This window comes from Mobula birostris, chromosome 11 (assembly GCF_030028105.1).
Source record: "Mobula birostris isolate sMobBir1 chromosome 11, sMobBir1.hap1, whole genome shotgun sequence".
Classification (NCBI taxonomy): domain Eukaryota; kingdom Metazoa; phylum Chordata; class Chondrichthyes; order Myliobatiformes; family Myliobatidae; genus Mobula; species Mobula birostris.
The window spans coordinates 108,876,511-108,894,245 of NC_092380.1; the positions used below are offsets into that span (position 1 = coordinate 108,876,511).

The window sequence follows — 17,735 nt, forward strand, 5'->3', positions numbered from 1 at the left end:
TGTGCGATGAACCTCCATTCTAGACAGTGATGCAACCAATCAGAATGCTCTCCATGGTACATCTGTAGAAATTTGCTGGAATATTTGGTGACATACCAAATCTCCTCAAACTCCCAGTTAAATATGACTGCTGGTGTGGCTTCTTTGTAGTTGGGCACAGGATAGATCTTCCGAGATATTGATGCCCAGGAATTTGAAACTGCTCACCCTTTCCTCTGATGGTCCCTCAGTGAGGACTGTTGTGCGTTCCCTTGGCTTCCCTTCTTCTGGAATTCCCTCTTCCAGACAGATGTAGAGAGTGCATCACTGGACATATTCAAGGCTGAAATACCTAAAGTAATGTATTTTTGGAGTGGGGAGGGGTTAGGCAGGAAATTGGAATCAGATTAGCCATAATCCTAGTGAAAGGCAGAGCAAAGCATGTTCTAATGTCTCGTTAACTTTCACCTCAGACCCCAAATAAAACCACCACAAAAACTACATCAGCAGCAATTTCAGTTTCAAGATGGATATATTGTGAACTGTAGCTGTCCCTGGCTCGTTGTGGGAGTTCCTGAGATGAGTGCACACCAAGGGACGGAGGTGATACTGGTGGAGAGGAAAGCTGATGACATCTTTCAGCGATGGAAATTAAAAGAGGAAAACAGGTAAAAAAAAAAAAGCACCTAAACATCCTGACATAGAAATTTATTATTTTGGCATGTTACATTCAAGAATTTCTTTTAGAACCTAATCGTTAACTGGACATAAAGTCTTTGGGCATGACTCACTTTTGTATATTTTTCCATCTTGAATATGTGCATGCACACACAGAGGCCACAGGAGAGAATCAATTACCCCATGTTAAACACTCAAATAGGGATTCAAGCCCTGCTTCGGTTTTATAAACGATGGACACTCATTGACCTGGTATTCTGCCAATGTTCATCTGAAAGTTCTTTCTCTTTTGCGATTACACCGCGGGCGTTTAGAACTGTAACAAAGTCCCTTATCTCCGACCGAGTTCAAGGCTTCCTTCATCATGTCAGCAGCTTCCTTTTGGTTTACTGTCAGTAGGAAAACATCAACACTGGTCTCTCATTTTGCCATAGCGTGTTTTCATTGGATTTTGAAATGTTTAAGTTAAAGCAGGACGGACAACAAAAACAGCTTCCCAAATTCTGCCAATTCAGATTTTAAGATTAATATTTTTTACGATTAGCTCTATTTGTCACATGTACATCAAAGCATAAAACGTACAGTGAAGTGCTTCATTTAGGTTAAACCAAATCAGTGTGGACTGTGTTGGGTGGCCCACAGGTGTCAGCACTCTTCCAGCACCAACATGGCATGCCCACAACTCACAAACCCTAGCTGCGTATCCTTGGAATGTAGGAGGAAACCACACAGTTATGGGAGAATGTACATACTCCTTTCATACACTGTTGGGAACTGAACCCTGCTCTTTGCGCTAATTGCCACACTACTTTACTGCACAGGTCAGGATGTTGAACAAATTGTCTCAATAATTCAGAGATATCCGTTCATTTATTATGTGCCGTGTCGTATAATGTGGGCGATCATGGTCTTCCATAGATGCTGGCAAATTTTTCTTCAGAAGTGGTTTGCCATTGTCTTCATCTGGGCAGTGTCTTTACGAGATGGGTGACCCCAGCCATTATCAATACTCTTCAGAGATTGTCTGTCTGTCGTCAGTGGTCACATAACGAAGACTTGTAATATGCACCAGGTGCTCATACGACCATCAACCACCTGCTCCCGTGGTTTCACGTAACCCTGATCATGGGAATAAGCAGGTGATACACCTTGCCCGAAGGTGACCTGCAGGCTACTGGCGGGAAGGAGTGCCTTGCACCTCCTTTGGTAGGGATGCACCTCCATGCTGTTAGCCAGTACGTACAATAGACTTGTTAAAACATTTCAAAGTTCTTCTGAAATTAAAGCCTTCGTTTTCCTTGACGGTCATCTAAACCACTGTGCATTGTCAATCAACAGGACCTTACACTTAATGGGGAATCCTGACGTTGTACTTGCAGTCTCAATGCCTCAAGTTAACACTGGCAACGGCAGGACTGTGATGGAGTTTCAAGGACGTCCAGTTATCCTTCAGGTTGGCAATATTTCCAGTATTTTGCTTACAATTCAATTCTTTTCTAAGCTGTGTAATTCTAATGGAACATTGGAACATAGAACAGTACAGTATGGTACTGGGCCTTTGGTCCACAGTAGGTAGAAAGATTTTGTTTTGCAAAGGTTAGCTTTATTTGTCACATGTACATTGAAACACAGAGGGAAGTGCATTGTTTGCATCAATAAACAAGGATTGCACTCATCGTTTGTCAGTCCGAGGAGTGTGCTGGGGGCATCTCTCAATTCTTGCCATGCTTCTGGCGCCAACATAGCATGCCCACAACTTACTAACCCTACCCTCTACGTCTTTAGCACGTGAGAGGAAACCAGAGCACCGAGTAAACCCACGCAGTCATGGGGGGAACGTATAATATCCTTACAGGCAGCTGCGGGAATTGAACCCCAGTCACTGGTACTGTAACATGTTGTGCTAACCACTACCCTGCTGCACAGTCCCCTCATATTAGCCATTTGCACCATGGGAAAAAGTCTCCAACTAGCCACTTGATCTATGCCTCTTTGTCATCTTACACACCTTTATCAAGTCACCCCTCATCCTCCTTTGCTCAAAAGAGAAAAGCCCTAACTTGCTCAACCTATCCTCACAAGACATGTTCTCTAGTCAAGGCAGCGTCCTGGTAAATCTTCTCTACACCCTCTATAAAGCTTTGACATCTTTCCAATAATGATGTGACCAGAACTGAGAAACTCAGTTACAGAGAAAGGTTGAATAGGTTAGGACTTTATTTCCTGGAGCGTAGAAGAATGAGGGGAGATTTGACAGAGGTATATAAAATTATGGTGGGTATAGATAGAGTGAATGCAAACAGGCTTTTTCCACTGAGGCTGGGGGAGAAAAAAAAACAGAGGACATGGGTTAAGGGTGAGGGGGGGAAGAGTTTAAAGGGAACATTAGTCATAGTCACAGTCATACTTTATTAATCCTGGGGGAAATTGGTTTTCGTTACAGTTGCACCATAAATAATAAATAGTAATAGAACCATAAATAGTTAAATAGTAATATGCAAATTATGCCAGTAAATTATGAAATAAGTCCAGGACCAGCCTATTGGCTCAGGGTGTCTGACCCTCCAAGGGAGGAGTTGTAAAGTTTGATGGCCACGGGCAGGAATGACTTCCTATGACGCTCAGTGCTGCATCTCGGTGGGATGAGTCTCTGGCTGAATGTACTCCTGTGCCCACCCAGTACATTATGTAGTGGATGGGAGACGTTGACCAAGATGGCATGCAACTTAGACAGCATCCTCTTTTCAGACACCACTGTCAGAGAGTCCAGTTCCATCCCCACAACATCACTGGCCTTATGAATGAGTTTGTTGATTCTGTTGGTGTCTGCCACACTCAGCCTGCTGCCCCAGCACACAACAGCACACATGATAGCACTGGCCATCACAGACTCGTAGAACATCCTCAGCATCGTCCGGCAGATGTTAAAGGACCTCAGTCTCCTCAGGAAATAGAGACGGCTCTGGCCCTTCTTGTAGACAGCCTCAGTGTTCTTTGACCAGTCCAGTTTATTGTCAATTTGTATCCCCAGGTATTTGTAATCCTCCACCATGTCCACACTGACCCCCTGGATGGAAACAGGGGTCACCGGTACCTTAGCTCTCTTCAGGTCTACTACCAGCTCCTTAGTCTTTTTCACATTAAGCTGCAGATAATTCTGCTCACACCATGTGACAAAGTTTCCTACCGTAGCCCTGTACTCAGCCTCATCTCCCTTGCTGATGCATCCAACTATGGCAGAATCATCGGAAAACTTCTGAAGATGACAAGACTCTTAGAGAGGGTTTCTTCACACAGAGGGTGATGGGAGTGTAGAATGAGCTGCCAGATGAAGTGGTAAATGCGGGCTCACTTTTAACATTTAAGAAAAACTTGGACAGGTACATGGATGAGAGGTGTATGGAGGGATATGGTCCAGGTGCAGGTCAGTGGGATGAGGTAGAAAAATGGTTCGGCACAGCCAAGAAGGGCCAAAAGGCCTGTTTCTGTGCTGTAATGTTCTATGGTTCTATGGTTCTAACTGAATATAATATTCCAAGTGTGGTTTAACCAGGGTTTTATAGAGCTGCAATATTATCTAGTGGCTCTTGAACTCATAAAGTTCAAGATGTTCAAAGTTCAAGTTCAAAAACACACATAAAGTGCTGGAGGAACTCAGCAGGTCATGCAGCATCTATGGAGGGGAATACAGAGCCGATGTTTCAGGCTGAGACCCTTTACCAGGACATCAGGGTCTTGGCCCGAAATGTCAAATCTTTATTCCTCTCCAAAGATATTGCCTAACCTGCTGAGTTCCTCCAGCATTTTGTGTGTGTTACTCTGGATTTCCAGCATCTACAGAATCTCCTGTGTTTACTAAGTTCAAAATTCTTCAATGCAAGTGGCACATGTGATGATTAAATAAATAAATCTGACTGATGTGAAGCCAAGCCCACAGAGATAATGAAGCAGTACTCCATTGTAATATCAGTCTCACAAAGTGATGGAGTCTCAGGAATGGAGATTGTACCTACCGTCTTGTGACTCACTCGCAAAGTGACACCTACTGTATCCTAGGGGGAAAAGTTCCCTTTTATCCTGAACTATTATATTCTGTAAAAATAGTCATAAGCGATCATCTTCACCTGTATTTACATTACTGCAATTTAATATCTCAAAACAGATCTATAAGGAACACAGTAATGGGGTGGCCAATCAGAAGTGGTCCTGGGAGCCAAAGATGAAAATACTGTGTGCTTTTTCTACTTCTATCTTGGACAATGAAATTACAGCAGCAAACCACACAAATGTCTGCACCTTCTGTATCTGCAGAACTCAGGAAATGGACCAACCTGTAAGTGATTCATCAGGCATTCTTCATTATAATTTTATAAATTGAACCTGATCTTCACCTTGACTTGCATTCCCAGTTTGATGAATACTTGGAGACCAATCCCTCTTTAAATCTGCATTCACTGGAATTCAGCTTCAGTTTATTTCTGCCGTTCAGAGGGTGAAGGGTTCCTGTGGATCACCAGGAATGTGGAGCTAAGTTACAATTAGATCTGATGTCTTCATTTTAAATGGTGGAGCAGGTTCAAGGAGCTGAGTAACCTGCTCCACCCCCCAATTCACATATTTGCCTGTTCAATAATAACTAATTATCATTATCATTATTATCATTAGTTATTACCAGTGATTTTGTGGGGATGGAACTGGACTCTCTGACGGTGGTGTCTGAAAAGAGGATGCTGTCCAAGTTGCATGCCATCTTGGACAATGTCTCCCATCCACTACATAATGTACTGGTTGGGCACAGGAATACATTCAGCCAGAGACTCATTCCACCGAGATGCAACACAGAGTGTCATAGGAAGTCATTCCTGCCTGTGGCCATCAAACTTTACAATTCCTCCCTTGGAGGGTCAGGCACCCTGAGCTAATAGGCTGGTCCTGGACTTATTTCCTGGCATAATTTACATATTGCTATTTAATTATTTTGGGTTTATTACTATTTAATTATCTATGGTGCAACTGTAACGAAAACCAATTTCCCTGGGATCAATAAAGTATGACTATGACTATGAACCCAAACACTTATCCAATCTGCTATGTCCATCTCATTAAACTACAACAAACCAGAATCACCTTCTAGTTTTTTTTATTTCCTTTCTCGGGGGAAAAGACTGTGCATTCAACCTCCCTCTGCTGGGGTGGCATGGTAGTGAAGCAAACGGTATCACAGCGCTAGTGTTCACCATACAGAGTTCAATTTCAGCTGCTGCCTGTAAGGGGTTTGGCCATTCTCCCCATGGCTGAGTGGGTTTCCTCCAGGTGCTCGGGTTTCCTTCCACCTTCCAAAGACGTACAGGTTAGGGTTAATGAGTTACAGACGTCCCTTAGAACATAGAAAAGTACAGGAGAGGAATAGGCCCATTGGCCCACAATGTTGTGCAGATCCAATTAAATTAACACACATCAAAGTTGCTGGTGAACGCAGCAGGCCAGGCAGCATCTGTAGGAAGAGGTACAGTCGACGTTTCAGGCCGAGACCCTTTGTCAGGGCTAAATGAAGGAAGAGTTAGTAAGCAAATCTTACTAACTCTTCCTTCATTTAGCCCTGACGAAGGGTTTCGGCCTGAAACGTCGACTGTACCTCTTCCTAGAGATGCTGCCTGGCCTGCTGCGTTCACCAGCAACTTTGATGCCTGTTGCTTGAATTTCCAGCATCTGCAGAATTCCTGTTGTTTCCAATTAAATTAGTACTGTAATTAAATGCACAACCTAACTAATCTCTTCTGCCCACGCAATGTCCATATTCCTGAGTTAAGAAGCTGCAAGGGTGAAAGGGCCCTGGTGACGGTTATATACAAGTCTCCCAACAGCGGTGGGAGGTGAACCAATGATTACAACAGGAAATAGAAAAGGTGTGTCAAAAGGGCAATGTTATGATAGTCATAGGAGATTTCAACATGCAGGTCGATTGGAAAAATCAGGTTGGTAATGGATCTCTAGAGAGCGAGTTTGTTGAATGCCGAAGAGATGGCTTTTTAGAGCAGTTTGTCGTTGAACCTACTAGGGGATCAGCTATACTGGATTGGGTGTTATGTAATGAACGGGAGGCGATTAGGGAGCTTGAGGTAAAAGAACCCTTAGGAACCCGTGATCACAATATGATTGAGTTCAAACATGAGGAAATCTGCAGACGCTGGAATTTCAAGCAACACACATAAAAGTTGCTGGTGAACGCAGCAGGCCAGGCAGCATCTTTCCGAAGAGGTACAGTCGACGTTTCGGGCCGAGACCCTTCGTTAGTCCTGACGAAGGGTCTCGGCCCGAAACATCGACTGTACCTCTTCCTAAAGATGCTGCCTGTCCTGCTGCGTTCATCAGCAACTTTTATGTGTGATGATTGAGTTCAACTTGAAATTTGACAGGGAGAAAGTAAAGTCTGATGTAGCAGTATTTCAGTGGAGTAAGGGAAATAACAGTGGTATGAGAGAGGAGTTGGCTAAAGTAAATTGGAAGGAGCTGCTGGGAGGAATGTCAGCAGAGCAGCAATGGTGTGCAGAAAAATGAGGAAGACGTAGGAAATGTGTATTCCAAAAGTGAAGAAATACTCAAATGGTAAAAGAGTACAATCATGGTTGACAAGGGAAGTCAAAACCAGTGTAAAAACAAAAGAGAGGGCATACAACAAAGCAAAAATTAGTGGGAATATAGAGGATTGGGAGGTTTTTAAAACCTACAGAGAGCAACTAAAAGAATCATTAGAAGGGAAAAGATGAAATATGAAAGCAAGCTGGCAAATAATATCAAAGTGGATAGTAAAAGCTTTTTCAAGTATGTAAAAAATAAAAGAGAAATGAAAGTGGATATAGAACTGCTAGAAAATGAGGCAGGAAAAATAATAACGGGGGACAAGGAGATGGCAGATGAACTAAATGAGTATTTTGCATCAGTCTTCACTGTGGAAGACACTAGCAGTGTGCCAGATGTTCAGTGTGTGAAGAAAGAGAAGTGGGTGCAGTTATTATTACAAGGGAGAAGCTGCTCAAAAAGCTGAAAGACCTAATGGTACATAAGTTGCCCAGACCAGATGAACTGCACCCTATGGTTCTGAAAGAGGTAGTGTTGGAGATTGTGGCAGCATTAGAACTGATCTTTCAAAAGTCATTGGACTGGAAAATTGCAAATGTCACTCCACTCTTTAAGAAAGGAGTAAGGCAGCAGAAAGGAAATCTGAGACCAGTTAGCCTGACCTCAGTGGTTGGAAAGATGTTAGAGTCAATTGTTAAGGATGAGGTGATTGATGTACTTGGTGACACAGGACAAGATAGGACAAAATCAGCATGGTTTCCTTTAGGGAAAATCCTGCCTGGCAAACCTGTTGGAATTATTTGAGGAGGTTACAAGTAGGATAGATAAAGGGGATGCAGTGGATGTTGTATATTTGGACTTTCAGAAGGGCTTTGACAAGTGTTACGTACCCCGTAACTGGGTTGTCAAACCAGCAGAAATGGAACACTCGTTGGGGTCTGTGATTACTAGAAACTAATAAAGTTTTATTAACAAAAATAAGTAATACAGTACACTAACCGCAAGGATATAAATGTAACAGGTTAGCAATGATAGTATACACATATACACAGAAATAGGGTAATAGGAATCAACCAAGCTCTATCACAGTCTAGGGGTAAAATGATCAGTCTTAAGGTGAAGCAGAGTTCAGTTCAGTCTATTGTAGTTCAAAGTAATCACTGTTGTTGTACCGTTGGAGAGAGAGAGAGAGAGGGAGAGAGAGAGAGATACAGTTGAGGTTTCAGGCAAACCTTTCGATGCCTTCTGATCCCGCTGTGGTCACCGAAGGTGACCCCTCTGTTCCGGATGCGACCGTTCTTCCGTGGTGAACCCAGCACCCAGGCAAGGACAGACACACAACAGGTCCCCACCGGTGATACCTTTACATCCTATGAGCCTCTGGCCGATTCCTGCGAATCGGCCCTCCAAACTCCCCCCAGCTTGTGGGGCGCAATGCTCTTTCCAGGGTCTTGTGGCGTGTGTCCTGTGCCTTAGCAAACCCGCTACTTTTATCCCCCTGATGATGGGGTATCCCCTGTCCATCAAACTTCACACTTCCTATTGTCTCAGCAGGATTGTTAATGAACAGTTCAGGTTCAAAGCAAACTGTCTGTGGCAGACACCAACATACTGAATTATGTGTCTCTCTCTCGTTATCTCTCTCTCCTCTCTTACTAGCATTTTGAATGGCTCTCCGTTGTCTTTCGTTATCTCTCTCATTAACAGCATCTGTTCTGCAGCTCTGCTTGGCTTCACACATGACACAAGGTGCCACACATGAGGCTGCTTACCAAGTTAGGAGCCTGTGGTATTACAGGAAAGTTACTAAGATATTTAGAGCATTGGCTAATTGGGAGAAGGCAGCGAGTGGGAAAAAAAGGATCCTTGTCTGGTTGGCTGCCAGTGACTAGTGGTGTTCCACAGGGGTTGGTGTTGGACCCGCTTCTTTTTATCTTGTATATAAATAATTTAGATAATGAAATAGATGGCTTTGTTGCCAATCTTTTCAGATGATATGAAGATTGGTGGAGAGACAGATAATGTTGAAGAAACAGGTAGGATGCAGAAGGAATTAGACAGATTAGGAGAATGGGCAAGAAAGTGGCAAATGAACTATAATGTTGGAAAATACATCGTAATGCACTTTGGTAGTAGAAAGTAATGTGTGGACTATTTTCTAAACAGGGAAAAAATCCAAAAATTCGAGATGCAAAGGGCCTTGAGAGTCCTTGTGCAGAACACCCTAAAGGTTAATTTGCAGGTTGAGTTGGTGGTGAGGAAGGCAAGTGCAATGTTAGCATTCATTCCATCTGGCCAAACTATAGGCATTTAGAGGTTTAGGAAGCAAGGATCAGATGGATCTATTGAGGAATATAGGGAAGCAAGAAAGGAGCTTAAGAAGGGGCTGAGAAGAGCAAGAAGGGGGCATGAGAAGGCCTTGGCAAGTAGGGTAAAGGAAAACCCCAAGGCATTCTTCAATTATGTGAAGAAAAAAAGGATGACAAGAGTGAAGGTAGGACCGATTAGAGATAAAGGTGCGAAGATGTGCCTGGAGGCTGTGGAAGTGAGCGAGGTCCTCAATGAATACTTCTCTTCGGTATTCACCAATGAGAGGGAACTTGATGATGGTGAGGACAATATGAGTGAGGTTGATGTTCTGGAGCATGCTGATATTAAGAGAGAGGAGGTGTTGGAGTTGTTAAAATACATTAGGACGGATAAGTCCCTGGGGCCTGACAGAATATTCCCCAGGCTGCTCCACGAGGCGAGGGAAGAGATTGCTGAGACTCTAGCTAGCATCTTTATGTCCTCGTTGTCCACGGGAATGGTACCGGAGGATTGGAGGGAGGCGAATGTTGTTCCCTTGTTCAAAAAAGGTAGTAGGGATAGTCCAGGTAATTGTAGACCAGTGAGCCTTACGTCTGTGGTGGGAAAGCTGTTGGAAAAGATTCTTAGAGATAGGATCTATAGGTATTTAGAGAATCATGGTCTGATCAGGGACAGTCAGCATGGCTTTGTGAAGGGCAGATCATGTCTAACAAGACTGATAGAGTTCTTTGAGGAGGTGACCAGGCATATAGATGAGGGTAGTGCAGTGGATGTGATCTATATGGATTTTAGTAAGGCATTTGACAAGGTTCTACACGGTAGACTTATTCAGAAAGTTAGAAGGCATGGGATCCAGGGAAGTTTGGCCAGGTGGATTCAGAATTGGCTTGCCTGCAGAAGGCAGAGGGTGGTGGTGGAGGGAGTACATTCGGATTGGAGGATTGTGACTAGTGGTGTCCCACAAGGATCTGTTCTGGGACCTCTACTTTTCGTGATTTTTATTAACGACCTGGATGTTGGGGTAGAAGGGTGGGTTGGCAAGTTTGCAGACGACACAAAGATTGGTGGTGTTGTAGATAGTGTAGAGGACTGTCAAAGATTGCAGAAAGACATTGATAGGATGCAGAAGTGGGCTGAGAAGTGGCAGATGGAGTTAAACCCGGAGAAGTGTGAGGTGGTACACTTTGGAAGGACAAACTCCAAGGCAGAGTACAAAGTAAATGGCAGGATACTTGGTAGTGTGGAGGAGCAGAGGGATCTCGGAGTACATGTCCACAGATCCCTGAAAGTTGCCTCACAGGTGGATAGGGTAGTTAAGAAAGCTTATGGGGTGTTAGCTTTCATAAGTCGAGGGATAGAGTTTAAGAGTCGCGATGTAATGATGCAGCTCTATAAAACTCTGGTTAGGCCACACTTGGAGTACTATGTCCAGTTCTGGTCACCTCACTATAGGAAGGATGTGGAAGCATTGGAAAGGGTACAGAGGAGATTTACCAGGATGCTGCCTGGTTTAGAAAGTATGCATTATGATCAGAGATTAAGGGAGCTAGGACTTTACTCTTTGGAGAGAAGGAGGATGAGAGGAGACATGATAGAGGTGTACAAGATAATAAGAGGAATAGATAGAGGGGATAGCCAGCGCCTCTTCCCCAGGGCACCACTGCTCAATACAAGAGGACATGGCTTTAAGGTAAGGGGTGGGAAGTTCAAGGGGGATATTAGAGGAAGGTTTTTTACTCAGAGAGTGGTTGGTGCATGGAATGCACTGCCTGAGTCAGTGGTGGAGGCAGATACACTAGTGAAGTTTAAGAGACTACTAGACAGGTATATGGAGGAATCTAAGGTGGGGGCTTATATGGGAGGCAAGGTTTGAGGGTCGGCACAACATTGTGGGCCGAAGGGCCTGTACTATGCTGTACTATTCTATGTTCTATGTTCTATTTCAAGAGGTCCAGAATATATGAACAGGGATGTGATGCTGAGGCTTTATAAGGTGCTGGTGAGGCCTTACGTTGAGTATCGTGAACAGTTTTGGGCTCCTTCATCTTAGAAGGGATGTGCTGGCATTGGAGAGGGTCCAGAGGAGGTTCACAAGGATGATTCCAGGATTGAAAAGGTTATTATACGAGGAACGTTTGATGGCTCTGGGTCTGTACTCACTGGAATTTAGAAGGATTAGGGGGATCTCATTGAAACCTTTCGAATATTGAAAGGACTAGACAGAGTAGATATGGAAAGGATGTTACCCATGGTGGGGGAGTTGAGAACAAGAGGGCAGAGCCTCAAGATAGAGGAGCATCCATTCAAAACAGAAGTGTGATGAAATTTCTTCAGCCAGAGGGTGGTGAATTTGTGGAATTTGTTGTCACGTACAGCTGTGGAGGTCAGGTCATTGGGTATATTTAAGGCAGAGATTGATAGATTCTTGATTGGACAAGGCCGGGAAATGTGGTTGAGAAGGAGAAAACAAGGATCAGCCATAATTGAATGGTGGAGCAGACTTGATGGGCCAAATGGCCTAATTCTGCTCCTAAGTCTTATGGTCTTATGGTCTTCCATTTTCCTCACATTGATGTGCCTATCTAAACATCTCCATTACGTCCACTCTGAGTGCAACTATGATGTTGTCCCTGATTATTAGTGCAACTCCCTCACCTCTTTAACCTCGCTCTCTGTCTTTTCTAAAACATCGACAGCCTGGGACATTAAGCACCCATTCCTGTCCCTCTCTCAACCAAGTTTCTATAATGGCCACAACATCATAGTTCCATGCACTGATCTATGTTCTAAATTCATCACCTTTGGCCATACTGCTAGCATTAAAATGCACACGCTTCAAACTATCTGTCTAATTGTATTGATTACTTTGCTCCTGTCTGTTTTATTTGGCCATGACACCTACCTCCCTCTGTATTCCCCAACATTCTGACCTGGTGCTCTGGTTCTCATCCCCATACCAGGTTTGTCACATCTTTGATGCAAATGACACATTTCACTAAGTTTTGATGTTTCTATATGGTGGTTGTCCATCGTGTCTGACAATGACAGGAAACCTGTGCGGAAGAGGTTTTAAAGTGCAAAAACCATTGCGCCCGGACAGTTCCACTCCCTTGACCTCAGAAGTCCAAGTCCAGCGGTACAAGCAAACGTCATAAATTGTGGTATTCAGAGGATGACCGTGACATCGTCTGTGCCTCGTCATCCCTTTGCTCTCCGTGGAGCACTGCAGTACCACCTCCCTGGCCGCTGGGTCTTACTGACTTTGCATGCAGGGACAGGGGTGTCCCTAATTCACCGAGGCACCAGGCCGCTGGCTATCCCTCACCTGCTTTAGTCCACCTGTCGGCGTTGGAGCTGCAGGTGAGAGCTGAGTGTCTGGTGGGGACCAAAGGTGAGTGAGCCGCCCTGGAATGGACACAAAAAGCCCCTTCCCTAGAGGTCCTGGGCACCCCATTCGCCCTTTTCTATGTACATGTGACAAATTAAGTTAATTTTTAGATCAAATGTATAGCAGACAAAGAGTGAGTTCAGCTCAGGTGACCTTTGCTGTTATATATCCTACCCCTACAAAACCATTCAACTTTAGGAGCATTGTTTTCTATTCCCAAGCTATCTAAATTGGCATCAAATCTATGTCTTACACTTTGTCTTTGCTCCATGGTTGTGAGCTTTACGTTCAATTCATTTTTTGGATAATTAATTTTAGCTGATTTTCTTTGCTGGATTTATTGTCTGTCTTATATTTATGGCTTCTCATTTTAAATTTACCTAAAAATGGAAACACTTTTTACACATTGATGTCGCTGATGTTAATCTACTTTACTGGATGAAAGGGCACCAGTTTGCTCAGTCCAGTCTAAATGCAAATACAATATGGCAATATTCTAATTGCAATTCTATCAGATGGTAAACAGTGAAAAGTGTCGTTTGCGGGAACAGCTTTTTGAACTTGATAAACTCAAGATCTTTCTGCAGATAGCACACGTAAAAGTTGCTGGTGAACGCAGCAAGCATTCTGCAGACGCTAGAAATCCAGAGTAGTACACACAACAAGCTAAAGGAATTCAGCAGGTCAGGCAGCATCAACGGAGAGGAATAAACAGATGACATTTTGGGCTGAGACCCTTCACTCTTCACTCCCCTCAACACTGAACTGATTCTACAACCTAAGGACACAGTTTCAAGGATTCTTCAACTCATGTTCTCAGTATAATATAATTATTTAACTATCTATGGATTTATTAATTATTTGTTTTTTTTGTATTTCCACAGCTTGTCTTCTTTTGCACACTGATTGCCAGTCTTGTTTGTGTTGCATTTCTACTGTGAATGCCCACAAGAAAATGAATCTCTGGGTTATATATGGTGACATATACATCCTCTGATAATAAATTTGCATTGAAATTTGAACTTCACCAGAAGAGTATTGACAAAGTGTTTCGGCCCGAAGCATCAACTTTATATCCCTTTTTAGAGATAGAGTGTAGAACAGGCCCTTCCAGCCCTTCGAACCAAGCCACCCAGCAACCAAGCTGAATCACAGGACAATTTACAATGACCACTTAGCCTACTAACTGGTACATCTTTGGACTATGGGCGGAAACCAGAGCACCCAGAGGAAACCCACATGCACACGGGAAGGAATGTACAACTTTGCTTATGAAGGACAGTGGAATTTAATTCCGATCTCTGATGTCCCGAGCTGTAATAGCGTGGCGCTAACTGCTATTCTGCAGTGGCACCCTGACTCTTTCTTCCCTTCCATAGATGCTGCCTGACCTGCTGAGTTTCTCCCGAATTTTGCGTGTGTAGTTCTATAAAACGGTAATCTACACAGCGCTCTAATTGTGACGTTGTACACATACGTAATTTGTGCAGATGTTCTCAATCAATCATATTAGTTAGAATGTTTGTTAATAGGTTTCCCATTTTATTCCCCTGAACTAGGGTTACTACTTTACTCATCCCAGTACAAAGCAGAGAACTGTGGTTTGTTTGGCTTGCGCCAGGACACTGAGGGGACGGAACGTCATGACCAAGTTGCAGCCTGGTGTGCCATTCACCTGTGCCACGGGCTGCAAAGAGAGCCAACTCAAAGCAACAGGACCCTTCAAGTACATCAGAGTTACAAAGGTAATGTTCTGCTTTAACCTGTACTGGTACTTAATGCTGTTTCAGCCAGTAAAAAGGAGATGGGCAGGGATTAAGGCAAAACTCATAGCAAATTAACAGCAGACAGTATATTTTAAAAGTCGTTCTTTTTAATTGTTTGAATTGTTTAAATTTTAAACCTTTTTTAAAAAATGAACCATTGTTTAAATTGTACATTGGTCTATGTGAGTAGATTTTCATTGGTTCCATTGTATTTCGTTGTTCTACCGCGAATGTCTGCAAGAAATTGAATCTCCAGGTCATATATGGTAATAGATACATATTTTCGTAATAAATTTATGTTGAACTTTGAAGTTATTAACATTGGAACACTATGCCACTGGAACACCACACCACCCTCAGTTCCAGTCACCTTACTTTAGAAAGGATGTGAAGGTCCTAGAAAGAGTGCACTGAGGATTTATGAGAATGGTGAATGTTTGCATTAACTTTGAGAGGGCTAGAATATAAACGCAAGGATATAATGTTGAGACTTTATAAGGCATTGGTAGACTGCACTTGAGTACTATGAAAGATTTTGGACCTCATATCTAAGAAATCATGTGCTGTCTTTGGAGAGGGTCTTGAAAAGATTTATGGAAAAATATCCTGGAAATAAAAGAGTTAATATATGTATCAGCTCTGAGCTGTACTCACTGGAGTTCAGAAGAAAGACTAAAGATCTTACGGAAGCATACTGAATATTGAAAGGCCTAGATAGTCATGGAGAGGACTTTTCCAAAGTTGGGAGACTCTAGGATTAGAAGGCACATCTTAAGAATACAAGAATGTCCCTTTAGGATAAAGATGAAGAGGAATTTCTTTAGCCAGAAAATGGTGAATCTGCGGAATTCATTGCCACAGACAGATGTGGAGGTCAAGTCACTGAATATTCTTGATTAGTCAGGGTGTCAAAGGTTAGGGGGAGAAGGCAGGGGAATGGGATTGAGAGGGAAAATAAATCAGCCAAGATTGAATAGTGGAGTACAATTGATGGGCCTAATGCCCACACTCTCACAACCCTCAGAGTGAAGGAATTTCCACTCATGTTCTCCTTAAACTTTTCACCTTTCACCCTTATCCTATGACTTCTGGTTGTAGACCCACCCAACCTCAGTGTAAAATGCCTGCTTGCATTTACCCAGTCTATACCCCTCATAATTTTGGATACCTCTATGAAATCTGTTATGAGTCTTCTATCTTCTAAAGAATACAGTCCTAACCTATTTAATCTTTCCTTATAACTCAGGTAGGTCCTTCAGACCCAGCAACATCCTTTTAAGTTTCCTCTGTACTCCTTCAATCTTGTTTACATCTTTCCTGTAGGTATGTGACCAAAACTGCACATAATAATCCAAATTATGCTTCACCAACATGCTATGCAACTTTAACATTACATCCTATTTCCTGTACTCAATTATATTGATTTATAAGGGCCAATGTGCCAAAAGCTTTCTTTATGACCCTAACTGTGATGCCACTTTCAGCAAATTATGGACCTGTATTTCCAGATCCCTTTGTTCTACCACAGTCCTCAGTGCCCTAATGTTCACTGTGTAAGGCCTACCTGATCAGTCCTACCGAAGTGCAACACCTCATATTTGTCTGCATTAAATGCCATTCTACCATTTTTCATCCCATTTTTCCAGCTGGTGCAGATCCCTCTGCAAGCCATGATAGCCTTCCTCACTGTCCACTACACGCCGAGTCTTGGTGTCATCCACAAATTTGCTGATCCAGTTAACCACATTATCATCCGGATCATGTAGATGACAACCAACAAAGGATCCAGCATTGATCCCTGCGGCACACCACTAATCACAGTCCTCCAGTCAAAGAGGCAGCCCTCTCCTACCACTCTCTGGCTTTTTCCACAAAGCCAATGTCTAAACCAATTTGTTACCTCATCCTGAATACTGAGCAACTGAATGTTCTTGATCAGCCTCCCATGCAGGACCTTGTCAAAGTCCATGTAGACAACATTCACTGCCTTACCTTTATCCACTTTCCTGGTAACCAGGAAGAACTTGTTTCATTTGACAGAGACAGTAACCGGAGACATATATTTAAGATAATTGCTGGAAGCGCTTCAGAATATTTGAGGATAATTTCTTTTACTCAAAGGTAATGAAAATAAATCAGCCTTAAAGAATGGTGGAGCAGACTTGAATTGGCCAATTAGCCTAATTTTGAATTTCTGTCTTATTATATCTATGTCTTGAGATTAAGCTAAATAGCACTTTGTTTGGCAGAAATGGAGAGGTTTAACATGATGGACCAAATGGCCCCTCTATAAAGGAAAACACAAGGAAATCTGCAGATGCTGAAAATTCAGAAAACACACACAAAATGCTGGTGGAACACAGCAGGCCAGACAGCACCCATAGGATCCATAGGAAGAAGCGCAGTCGGCATTTCAGGCTGAGACCCTTCGTCAGCTCTATAAAGGAGCTAGTTTTGAAGAGATTTCTTGAAGTGAAGTAGAGAACTTTAGAAAGAGAGGGAAAAAAACTAATTATGGGCAGCGAAAAATTAGAACGTATAACAAAATGAAGAACCAACACACAAAATGCTGGAGGACCTCATAACAAGATGAGACCTTTCATCGGACTGGAAAGGAAGGGAGAAGAAGCCAGATTAAGAAGATGGGGGTGGGGGGAGAGGGAGGCAGAGTAGAAGGTGTACAAGCTGGCAGGTGATAGATGAAAACAGGTGAGGGGGAAGGCAGGTGAATGGACGAGGGGTATGAAGTAAGAAGCTGGGAGGTGAGAGGTGGAAAAGGTAAAGGGCAGAGGAATCATTAACACAACCTATTCTGCAGATGCTGGCAGTCCAAAGTAAAAAACACAAAATGCTGCAGGAACTCAGCAAGTCAGGCAGCATCTATGGACTGGAATAGACAGTCAACATTTCGGGCTGGTCGTTTATTGTTTATTGTCCCGATGAAGGTTCTCGTCTGAAACATCATCTCTCTATTCCTTGCCATAGATGCCAGACATGCTGAGTTCCTCCAGTATTTTCTGTGTGTTGCTCTGGAC

At 43.1% G+C, this 17,735-nt stretch overlaps 1 protein-coding gene across 5 annotated transcripts in view; it reads left to right on the top strand.

Annotated features, from left to right (window-relative positions):
• LOC140205303 (doublecortin domain-containing protein 1-like) overlaps positions 1 to 17,735 on the top strand; it is a 566,682-nt gene that overhangs the window by 461,004 nt on the left and 87,943 nt on the right. For all 5 annotated transcript variants that reach the window (XR_011887817.1, XM_072272825.1, XM_072272826.1 and 2 more), the window contains 4 exons: positions 453 to 647; positions 1,996 to 2,110; positions 4,820 to 4,990; positions 14,494 to 14,679. Coding sequence is in view for 4 of the 5 variants with exons in the window: in XM_072272825.1 (XP_072128926.1) it covers positions 453 to 647; positions 1,996 to 2,110; positions 4,820 to 4,990; positions 14,494 to 14,679 (667 nt within the window). In the remaining variant the exon portion in view is untranslated. The remainder of the gene's footprint in view (positions 1 to 452; positions 648 to 1,995; positions 2,111 to 4,819; positions 4,991 to 14,493; positions 14,680 to 17,735) is intronic.